This window comes from Patiria miniata, unplaced genomic scaffold, assembly GCF_015706575.1.
Source record: "Patiria miniata isolate m_02_andy unplaced genomic scaffold, ASM1570657v1 HiC_scaffold_18, whole genome shotgun sequence".
Classification (NCBI taxonomy): domain Eukaryota; kingdom Metazoa; phylum Echinodermata; class Asteroidea; order Valvatida; family Asterinidae; genus Patiria; species Patiria miniata.
Genome location: NW_024037056.1, coordinates 10,263,435 through 10,276,006, shown reverse-complemented (window position 1 = coordinate 10,276,006; position 12,572 = coordinate 10,263,435). Strand labels below are relative to the sequence as shown.

At 39.5% G+C, this 12,572-nt stretch overlaps 1 protein-coding gene across 2 annotated transcripts in view; it reads right to left on the bottom strand.

Moving 5' to 3' along the window:
• Nucleotides 1–12,572, bottom strand: part of LOC119724557 (diacylglycerol kinase theta-like) — a 91,391-nt gene that overhangs the window by 73,303 nt on the left and 5,516 nt on the right. For both annotated transcript variants that reach the window (XM_038195660.1, XM_038195659.1), the window contains exon 3: nucleotides 4,737–4,816. In XM_038195660.1, coding sequence (XP_038051588.1) covers nucleotides 4,737–4,816 — 80 coding nt within the window. The remainder of the gene's footprint in view (nucleotides 1–4,736; nucleotides 4,817–12,572) is intronic.

Here is a 12,572-nt window from a genome sequence, read left to right as displayed (position 1 = left end):
AGATACGCTCTGTTACGCCCCAGCGTCACCCCACAGCACAAAAACGTATGGCGTACACGCTTGGCATGTATAATATCTACGGCGCGCGGAGTGGATATATGTTTATGCGCCGCAAACACCCACGCACTAATCAATGATGCCGTGTGCATCAACATAGCGCAGGGCTGAGGGAGAGACAGGGCCCAGAGGAAACTAGTTCTTGTTTGTCGGCGCGGGAGAGAGACGAAGATCGCTGAGCAGGGAAATGAGTTTTTTATAGCGCGCTGTGGTCTTTCCGCAGTCGGCCTGTTTTTGGGTGTTTTTTTTTTGCAAAATGGATGACTGCTATAACAGAAAAGTAGGATCTGCAAACATGGTTGTATATAACAAAAGAATTTTTGAAATGAAAATTCTGTCCTCAAAAGCGAAGGAAGAGGCTGGGGTTTTGGGGGTTATTTTGGCGGCACATGTAAAAGGTAATGTACATTTGCTTTTGCTGTAATTTTCAGAAATGCATCGATTTGAGGGTTAGTATTTTATAGCAAATGTTGTTACACTGACATGTTTTGTGTTCATGAAAAACCAAGGAAAAATATGCTGATCTTGTAGTCTGGTTCCCTGACCCTACTTGAGACGAAACAGACCTTTTTATAGACATCAGGGGAATTGCCAGGTCAGGGAGCCAGACTGGCTGGCTTGCACCCGTTCACGAATGTGCAACCGATTGCAAACAAAATGTGGGCTTGAACTAAATTTGGTAATTGGGGGCAGTATTTCAAAAAAGTTAGTTTTTTCCAACAATGGTCAGCTGACCATCATTGGAAATCGAGGTATACACAAAGTCGGCTTTTCTTGAAAAATGATAGCACACCAGGTGCCATGATTTCACAGGATGCTTGAGACTATTATTCACTTACAATCAAGTAAGGTTTTTCATAATAATTTGTGATGCGATCAAGTTACATGAGTCATTTGTCAGGAATTTTCATTTGGAGATACAGGCCAAAATAGGACCACTTCATCACATCACCTTATCACATTTCTTGGTGTTCCGACTTCCATATTTTTGTTAACTAAAGATGGTATCAGGATGCGGTTTTCACAGCAGTAATGCTGAGATTGTGCTCTTTTCAAAGATGTAAAAAGCCAAATTTTGACAAACGACTCATTTAGCTTGATCGCATAACATTTGGTAGATTTGTTTTTTGATGTTTGCAAATGTTGCATATTTTAGGTTTGTGCAATTGTCGAATACAGTATAACAAGCAAACATGCAAGCATGCAAGCAGGCAAGCAAGAAAATAAACAGGGGAGTGAAAATCAAGCAATCAGAGAGCAAATTTCTGGAGCAGATATCAATGCAGTCAAGCAAAAACGGGGAAAAAGGATTAAAGGCATCTATCATTTGCTTTTAATGCATTTTGTGCATTTCCACTAAAAATACTGGTCAAAATCCAACAAAGAATGTTCAAACTAAACCTGCTGAACTTTCAGCTCAGTGGATATTATACTTTTCGAGAGAACAGTGAAAATTCATGCATAATATTTCGATCACGAAACCCAACAATTGTATTTTATCCATAGCGCTCTTTATTTCCAAAAATCAGTCAACTGACTGATCGTTGGAAATCACCTACAGTGTACATTGTACATTTCTTGATTTCTTCTAAATGACAGCAAGCCAGACGGAATAATTTCACAAGGTGTTTAGTACCAGTATGATCTTTAATCCAAGTAAGCTGTTTGATAATAATTCGGTAGGTTACTTTTGGGATACCTGAGTGAGCTTAATGCAAATGAAGTGTCTTTAACATGCATTATTCTTGTAGCTTGTACTGTATGACGCAAAGAGGTACATGTACATTGTACCAGTATGGCATTATGCTATGGTCATTTGGTATATGGGAACTGAGATTTAGAAGTATTTACTGTATATCAGGAAAAATAATTTGTGGTAGTTTGGAAAAGGGGGTAAGAATGGGTAGGGTATGTGCAGTATGCAGGCAGGCAGACACGTACGGTAAGTACACATGTAGGCGTGCTGAAGCAGACCTGTATCAACATGATGCAAACAAAAGCAGTGTAAACAACACTGACAAACAGACAAACAGACAAACCAACAGTCAAACACTTACTTCCGGGACAATAGTCTTTGAGGGTAAGAACACCTGTTTACAATACAATCACATTACATGTACATGAAACCGGTGTGAAAATAAAAATCGCCATATGTTCAAATGCCGACTGTGGAGTTACATACAACAAGGAAAACATCAGCTGTGCATATTTATACAATGTCAGTACGTGAATAGGTAAAAGTACTGTAAACTACATGTACCCAGTACAGTATTTAAGATCAGGGCCCAATTTCATGGCTCTGCTAACCACAGAATTCCGTGCTTACGATCACCATTTTGTGCTAACCGCGCTAGCAGAAATTTTTTGCTAACCCTGTCAGCACAGAACCCTTTAGTTACGGGATGTACATGTATGCATGTAAGTAATACATACATGTACATGTACAAAAGCAACATTAAATTTAACCCATCCGTACGAATTGTAAACACCGATTTTCTACAGTAAGTGAGGAGTTCAAAAATTGCTAACGGTATTAAGCGGAGCCATGAAATTGGGTCCAGATTGCAGCAAAAGCAAACTCCAAAATTTTTATCAGAAAGTATTTTTACTGACTAAAAACACTATGAAACTATGGGTCATTCTATAAATTTGATCCACTTTTTTCCCCTGTCACTGTTTGGCCAAAAAAAAACGTCTTCGGTTTCTGGTATGGAGCTTGCCCAAAAAGTGGTGCGGCGACGTGGCTTTTTTTTTTTTTTAACCTGATTTTTTTGCTTCAAATGTCGGCTGATGACTGCAAATGGTGCCCGACTAAACTAAGTGCAAATATGGGACCCAAAATTTATATAATTATGTACTGTGCGGTTCTGTTAAATTCTAGTGCTAAGAATTCCTAGCGAATGACTATGGAGGCACGGTGGGTTGGCAATGGCTGGGGTGGGCACCCAACCAACCCAGGCTAATGGGTCGAAAATGGAATCTGTAGGGGTGCAAGCGGCAAAAATTACAACCATCTGGGAAGCTCATGAAATTACATGTATCGGCCTATCGGTACTTGACATTTAAAAAATATGACAACTATCAGGTATGGAATTTGTTTTCTAGAAAAGGGAGCATGTTATTTTTTTTTTCGCATGTAAAAGACAATGCTAAAAGATTTACTGTCTAGAGCTGCACTTCAACAAATTCAATTGTTCTTTCTTCTTATGATTATCCCCCCCCCCCCCTCCCCCTTGCAGGTAGACTGGTTCCTACATGTAGTTCCTACAGTACTGGTACTGATATGGTGGCGGGAATCAGTCTACCCTGCGAGAACTGAATTATTGTCTGGCCTCAAATTATTTGAAATTCTGTATCTATTTTATTTAAATACCAGCCATTATTTGTTTGTAATCTCATTCAAAAGTGAATAAATTTTGTATTGCAAGAAAGTTACCAATATTAAATAAGAATTTGAAAAAATGAAATTAATTTTTTGAGGTGAAACAAAAATCGCATGAGCAGTACACCTTTAAAATCAGAATGGATACAGGAACATCAGGCTAAGTATAAAGCAAGGCCATGGCCTTTGAGAAATTCCAGGGTAAAGTCATTAAATACACGCACGAATACTTAGGCATGTATAATAGTGAATATGAACCTATGTTCGGTGCTCATACATGTACGGTATCGTCCGCTTTTCCTACGCCCCCATAATCAATCAGCGAGAGCGCTGAAACAAAAAACAAAAAAAACCCTACAAGTTGCCTTCAGCTGGGCTTAAATCAATTAGAAATTACGCTAATCCGGCGTGGGCGGCCTGATACAGCTGTAAAGGATTTTTTTTCCACGTCAAGAGCCATGGACGGTGGAGCGGCAAAGACAGAAGACGATGACGGGGTGGGGGAATTAATTCGTGGGATAATCAATGGCCATGAATCAATGGATGGGATGCAAAAGAAGGGGGGGGGGGAGAAGGGTGAATGGGTACGCTGATGGGGGGTGACAGTGGGTACCGTTGACGTAACAGGAAAAAAGTGGGTGGTAAGATGGGGTAGGCTTGACAGACGGAATGAAAGAGAAAGTGTTTGGGAGTGATTGAATGTGGGAAAAGACACGGGTGTTGATGGTGAAAAGTGGGGTTGCTTTTTAATGAGGGTGTGGGTTGGGTGCCAGATAATTGGGCTTGGGTGACCCAAGTGTGGGGGCGTACATACCGGGTATAAGGTCCATTTCTGACACTTGACATTTTGAATTGAAACATTATGGACTTGCCTTGAATGCTTTTCAGGTATGTACATTTTTTATAGAGACCATATTACTGGGCGTAAAAAATCAAATAGTGTACAGTATGTACACTGCATGTACCAACTGGGTACTGTATTTTGGGTACCAGTGGGTTTCAACACAACAGAAGAATACAAAAAATGGGTTTCAGTGGGTTCAAGTGGACATACATTTGTACATGTACTTATGGCATATTTTGGGTGTCACTAGAGTTCCACTGCATAAAATTGGGTGCAAGTGGACACACTGGGCATATATTTTGGGTTTCAGTGGGTACCAGTGGCATGTAAAATATGGCTGCCAGTGGGTGCAAGTGGGTATACCGAGAACTGTTTTGGGTGTCAGTAGGTAACACTATGATAGGAGCATATAAAAAGTGGGTACCACTGGGTACGCGCGCCGTGATCACTCACCTGTACTCGGTCAGCAGCAACTGTGCTACACGGTGTTGTAATGTTGTCCAAACAGCGCTCATGAGTCACAAAGTTACAAACTGTGAACAGAAAAAAATATACAGATCGTCTTAAAAGTTGACTGATAAATAAAATTGTAGGAGAGATATTTTTCAAAATTATTCCAGAATTCAGGAAGTTTAAGCTGCTTTGACTGACTTGTATGTACAATGTAGGTAAACGGGAAGTCAGTCAACAGGCCAAGGCTCTGTAAAATTGCGATGGCCTAGCAGTAAACACTGTTGAAGTACATTGTAGCTGCTGTAGTTTCTGAGTAACTTAAGTGAAAACTAAAAGTAAAACTATAATTATCAAATTTTATCCGAACTGAAGCACCTCAATAAAGTGCTAAGAGACAATGGGTACAGACCTAAGAATCACAGCCTCGCACCGGATTCGAGCATGTCTCAGACCCTGAACACACCCGATATGCCGGTTGCAGTCCTTCCGTATATTGGCCATGCATCACACAAGATCCAGCGAATCCTCCGTGAAGCCAATATTAAGGTCTACTACCGAACTCGCAATAAACTCGAAACGAAATTGTACACCCACAAAGACAAGCACAACCCGAGAAGTCAAGCAGGAGTTTACCGAATTCCTTGCTCATGTGGCAAAGTGTACATTGGCGAGACTGGCAGAGACCTCACTACCAGGCTTAAAGAACACATAGCTCACGGCCGCAGAGGGGAACTTGACAAATCGGCAATTGTCAAACACTCTGCTGATCTGGATCATGTTGTTGATTGGGAACAAGCGGAAATCATAGCCCAAGAGAAACACTGGTACACCCGTCGTATCAGAGAAGCTATTGAGATCCACAAACATGACACTGTCCCACAAGATATCGGCTACTTCATAAGCCACATATGGCATTCAGTTATTCCAAGTTGCAACACCCGTGGCTCACAGCCAACTGACACACCTGAGCGAGCAGGACGCTCAGCGGGCATCCCTCAACACAATGCCCAAGGCTCACAGCCAACTGACACAGTCGAGCGAGCAGGACGCTCAGCGGGCATCCCTCAACACAATGCCCATGGCTCACAACCAACTGACACACCCGAGCGAGCAGGGCATGCCCAGCAAGCACTCCTAATCCTAACAAACCCTACTTGAGGAGTAGCATCTCCAACTATCTTCAGTCTCCTGACGATGACTAGAGCAGGCTAGTCGAAACGTTGAGACCAAAGACAAGTTCTTTTAGAACGACAAGTTCTTTTAGAAAGACAAGTTCTTTTAGAACTTACAGCAGGACTGTTCTAAACAGAACAAAAACTACTTAGCAAGTTGATAATAAGCAGGACAAGTTCTTCTCAGAACTAATATCTTCTAAGCAGTAGTTATTACCACATGGTGTTACCGCAAAACCGAAACGATACCGATACCCCACCATGCAAAGCCTCAAATCTTATATCAAATTTTAGTTACCGTTTCTTTTCTTTACATTTTATTTGGTTATCTTCATACGAGTACATGAACATACATTGTACTTTTGTTTTCTGTTTGGTTTCGTTCAATTCATAATTATGTTGTGTATTATTGATTTCAAATGTTAGTTTCACACTGTTAACCCTAACCATGCAACAGAATATGGTAAAAAGTTGTTGCATTTTACATGTACATGTAGGTACTTGGTACAAAGGTTGGCTGGTTTGTATAACCATAGTTCATTGCATTCAGTTGCATTTGGCAGGGTGCCTAGAGAATACCCCTGGGGGGGGGGGGGGGGGGGGGTAGGGATAATACTGGTACGTTCATGTTTAATACAAATTTCAGTGTAATTTACATGTATGTTTATTTCTAATTAACCTGTAACAAACATAAAACAGTGATGTCTCAGAAATGGGGAATTCAAGCTTTATGTTAGGTCCCTTACAGATCATTTAAGAAAGAGCTCACCAATTAAGCTGAAAATGCATTTTTCAAAAATAAATACAGTTTACATGTACACGTACATGTATGCACGACATGTACATGTACCTGTATCCATCATCTACAAATGTAGTAAAGGTCAAGGATATTACAGACTAGGAGTTTTTTATATTTTCTCTGAATCATTAATTAGACATCATGGTTTATTGGTTCTGTCACAGACAATTCTGATTTCTTACAAAGTAACCTTAATCAGTTTCTACAAATGTACATGTAGGCCTATATACAATTTGAAATGTACACTGTATTTCCTGACGTCCGTTACAACCAAGCCCTCTAAAAAAAGGTCTAGCGATGAAATATTCCGACAAAGACCGGCCATGACGGAATCATTTCACATTTAATGACCCAGTGGCATTATCAGGTATCCGTGCAGTCTCTCCACGGTGTCATGTCAATGCAGATGCTAATAGTATTTAACTGACTGTGGCGAACCCGCGCGCGCTGCACAAACATACGTGACGTGGTGTACGTCAGAATCAGGTGGAATTGGCCGGAGGTTTTTCAGGAGGAACTAAAAAAAGAGAACAAGGTTTTTTTTACTGGAGACTTTCAAGATGTTGGTAATTTCTATCAAATACCTTTTTAAAACCATGTACATTGTATAGTGCTATACATTGTCCATCGTACACAATGTACATGTAATACATTGTCATACAAAAAATGTAATACATACACGTGTACATTGTACATGTTCAGTGAACATGGTGTAATGTAAATTTATTTTATACTCAATGCATACCATTTTCTGTACATTACCATTAATTGTACCAATGTACAATTTACATACATGTATGTTGTATGCAGCATGTACATGTACACTGTCATACATGTACAAGTTCATATTCATGTACATGTACCAGTACAATGTACATGTTTACACATGTACAATGTACATCATCATGTACAGTACCTGAGGTATTTTAACAAAGAATTCTGCCGGTAAGTTGACAAAGTACAATTCACTGTATGAAAACAATGTACGTAATTTTAACAATTTATAATTTTAACAATTTAACAAAGAATTGTGGCTATACAAAGTACGTTGACTAGATCATGTAATAATGCATTAAAGGGAATATACATCATTTGCTTTTGCTGTAATTTTCAGAAATGGATGGAATTGGGGGGTTGGAAATATAAAGCAAATATAGTTACACTGACTTTTTGGAGGTTTTGGGTTCGAAAATGCTATAAAAACCAAGAAAAACGATCATTTTCCTGTAGTCTGGTTCCCTGACTCCATATAAGAAGAAACAGAGCAGTTTACATACATTGGGGAAATGTAAGGTCAGGGAACCAGTCTAGCTGGCTTGTACCCATTCATATGTTTGTAATCAATTGCAAACAAGTGCAATGGTCAATTGGGGCCAGTATTTGAAAAAAAAAGCCAGTTGTTTCCAACGCTGATCGGCCGATCAGCGTTGGAAATTGATACAAAAATACCACTTTTCTTGAAAATGACAGTATACCAGGTGCCATAATTTTACAGGATGCTTTAGACTGTCATTTATCAACATCCTATTAAGGTATTTCGCAAAAACTTGGTAGTTTTATTTTTCGATGTTTGCAAATGTTGTATATTCCCTTTAACCATGTTAACTTCATCAACAGGGTTTGACCTTAACTTTTTTTTTTCACTGGCCAGCCGGGCTACTAAAACAGCCTCTTAACTACATGTAGCCCGCGGGCATTTTCACTAGCCCGCATGTTTTTCATTTGTAGAGTGTCTCATAAACAACAGTTATGTGCATACCTATGTAAAACGTGTATCCCGAGGCAATCTTGTCAGTGTTTTTAATAAACAGATCTTATACATGTAACTTAACCCCAGTAAACGGTTAATAAAATTAGACACAAATTGATACAGGTTTGCTTTCTGAATTCAACGATTTATTTCTTCCTGTCCTTTGCCGCATCCCAATAATTTTTGACTCGCCAGCCGGGCTACTTACATGTAAGGAATAGTTTGACTAAGCCATCTGCTGTTTTGACTAGCATTTGGCTAGCTGGCTACCGCTAAAGTCAAACCCTGCTCAACATGGTAAACATGTACATGTATGTATACACACAGATAATTTTTAAAGGGAATGTACTGTACATCATTGGCTTTTACTGTAGTTTTCAGAAATGAACCATTTGAGGGGTTAGTATAATAGATCAAATATTGTTACACTGACATGTTTGAAGTTTTGTGTTCAAAAATGCTGGAAAAACCAAGAAAAACAAAAATATTCGAGTAGTCTGGTTCCCTGACTCCACCAAAGATGAAATGGATCAATTTATAGATGCCGGAAAATTGTAAGGTAAGGGAACCAGTCTAGCTGGCCTGCACCCGTTCATGAACATGTAACCAATAGCAACCAAAATTTGGACTGAAAAAAAAATGGCAAACTGTTTGGAGCAGTAGTTGAAAAATAGTTAGGTTTTTCCAACAGGCCGACCACTGTTTGAAATTTATACAAAATACCACTTTTCTTGAAAATGACTTCACACCAGGTGCCATAATTTTACAGGATGCTTTAGACTGTCATTTATCAACATCCTAGTAAGGTATTTCGTAAAAATGTGTTAGTTTTGTTTTTCGATGTTTGCAAATGTTGTATATTCCCTTTAATTGTACATTTGTAATTTATGTATTTATGCAATTTACATAGAAAAACTGAAGCCAGGAAAGTACACATAAAAATTGTTTATAAAAACAATGTGCAGTTTAAATGTCAAGTCATTATTAATGGGGCGCGGTGTGATTCACTTTCCATCCAATAATTAATAACGCTGTGCGAGAGACCTTGCACGGACAGACCATAATCTGAATTAGAATAAAAAGAAAAAAGGAAACCATCTCGCGAGCCTCTTAGCGGCCGGCGAATCCGCCATACGGCAGGTGCCAAAACCATTCGGGGCCGGCCTTGACATTTCGCGCTTTGCTTGAGCTGCACTTGCATTAAATATTGATTGTTTCAAAACATTGTCCCCCGCTCCCATCCCGCGGCGGCTCAATATTGTGGTCTGTAAAGTGAATTAGAATTGAGACGAAACTGGATTTCGCAGCTATGGATGTCTTGCTTTGTGTTCCGGTGATGGACAATCCATGTTGCACATCGGTTCAGTGTTTTCAGAATACACCCTGTAAATATGGATCATGTCTATTGGTAGACTATACAGCAACTTAACCCTAACAGAACCACTGATCTCTATTGCATACATGTACACAAGACCGTGACGCCCTCGCACACACGCAGTGGCTATTTTGAAACTCCCTCAAAAGCCCCACAACGCACGGATCCGTATACAAAAAGCACAGAATTACAAAAGTTTAGGAAGCAAATTTGAATCATCAAACAGGTTTTTATTTATTCATTTTGCCCACTGAGCTATTTTACTCATGTTAATATTTGTTCAAATATAAGATTTTATTTCGTGACTTTTAATATATTTTTTACATGGCCAAAGGGAGTGTCAAAATGTCTACAGTAGGCCTACAAGCCCAAAACGTGAAACAAGTCAGTGTAACAATATTTGCTATATCATACTAATCCTCCAAATCCATTTATTCCTGAAAATTGCAGCAAAAGCAAATGTTGTACATTCTCTTTAACTTCCAGGTGGAACACAGCCAAACAACTCACTGATTTATGCATACGTGTAGGCTTTAAAAGGAACAAACAGAAAAACAAGCTGATAGGGGAACAAGATTTAGAACATAAGGAATGTGGGTCAGTTCATCGTCGGCTATTCCCCTTTCTCCTGTGGGTCTGTGAAGAATCACTGCCCACGGAAAAAAATGCCATCGGCAAACTCTTTATCGCTCTCTTTATACTTAAACCATAAAAACCTCTAGTATGCCCAAACTTACAAAATGTAAGTCACAAGAATCTTGAATGCTGGCTCCTGAAATGTTTTTCAAGGAAAACATTCTTTCCACAAACTCTTGTTTGCACTCTTTACTTACTGTAAGCCAGAAAAAACTCTAGTAGGCCTACATGTATGGATAAACTTTACAAATGCTTTTAAGTTGCAAGAATCTTGAATGCCTGCTCTGGAATTTTTTTCGAGGATCAAAGAAGGATCATACAGTATCTGAAGCTATTTGGATTGTATGTATGGTACACATACATGTACGTCATAAGTGCATTCTATTTTTCATGTGCTAATTTGTTAAAAAAATGGAGAGCTACTCCGAACCCCTTATTAAAATCAAATTTGAACTTTTTTTTCGGGGCCCTCGCAAAAAATCCCCCCCCCCCCAAAGAAAAGTTAGATCTCTTTGCCCTCTTCTCCAAAAACATGAAAAACCCTGTTTTTGTCAATATTCATTAAATCATTGGTTTGTTAAGTGCCTGTACATCCCTGTTATTGTTATTAATAGTTTATATTAAATGAATCATTGATAATAATGTGGCGCTTGTACCGGTACATAGCACTTTATAACTTAGTTAGAAGGTTAACAAAAACTAAAGTTACAATTATTATTCCTGTTCGTCAGGGACGAGACCATTTTTCTTCAGCAGCTCGAGATCAGCGCAATTTGGTCTCTACATGTACCTTCAATGTGTACTCCAGGTTGGAGAGAGGCAATTGTAGTAAAGTGTCTTGCCCAAGAGCACAAGCACCATGTTCCCCGTCAGGGTTCGAACCCACGTACATGTACATTTGTACCACAGCACATGAGTTGAACATCACAACGATTGGACCACAGCACCCCACAATGCCGACCAATACATTTTGTACGTGTTTTATTTATTTTGCGACATTTTTTACAAGGCATTTTAAAATTATTGGACCTTTTCATAGGTGCCGGGGTAAATTCTGAGAAATTACAATGATGAGATACATGTCTACATTGTACATGTTGTCAAGATACGCATTCTCAGAATTCAAATGACATGGCATCATCATGTACATTAAGCGTCCTAACATCAACTACATGCACTGGTATTTCCATAAAATCAAACCCATTAAATTAAACCGATATTTAATGCAACAACAGTAAACAGAATTAGAAAAATACACACCCAAAATAGCAATTTACCCTTAGGTGTTTGACAATCTAAATCTATCACTGTGAGCCGCTAAGCAGTCTCCGACGAATAATTCACTGCTCTCTCCACTTTTTTTTTCTTCCCTCTAACATCTTGGATTGTATTCATTGATTGCGACGCCTCTGCTAGGCCCCAGAAGGAGCGGAATTTTTTTCTCCCTCCAATCCCCCATATCCACTTCTCCCGATGCTTGACTTGATTTGCAGTTCCTGGAAATGTTGTTTTGGTGAGGAGTAGCTTTCAATTGAAGAACTTTTTTTGTCATCTTGTTTCCTTTTTAGAGAGCTCTCGAAAAATTTGTCCGAGGCGATGACAGATGATTAAAGAATCCGAACTGTACAGTGGGGTACTAAGAATAGTGCAAGTGTGCGAACGTGTATTTAATTCAACAGCAGCGTTCAATACATAATGTGCAAGATAGCAGGGGCGGATCCAACTTTGGCTGGGGGGGGGGGGGGGGTGGGGTGTCACAGCTTATGCGTTGCAGGTATCCCAGAGAGTGTTCTTTGTTGTTTTTATTGACAATAAATGCGCAGGAGATTTACTCCTGCATTTCCAAGCGATACACACAATTGCCCAACAACTCCGCCTTAAAACCCTAACCCTCCTCACTCCTCCAAAGTCCTCAGGGCAGTTTTGGAAGATTTTGGAGGATTGAGGACGAAGGCAATTTTGGAGGGTATGGACATGTACCGGTACATGTATTCAGTATCGGTTGATTTTGGAGGATGAGGATGAATGGTGTTTGAAGAAGAGGACGATTTTGGAGGAATGAGGCTGAATGCATTTTCAGAGGCAGGGCTGTTGGAAGATTTTG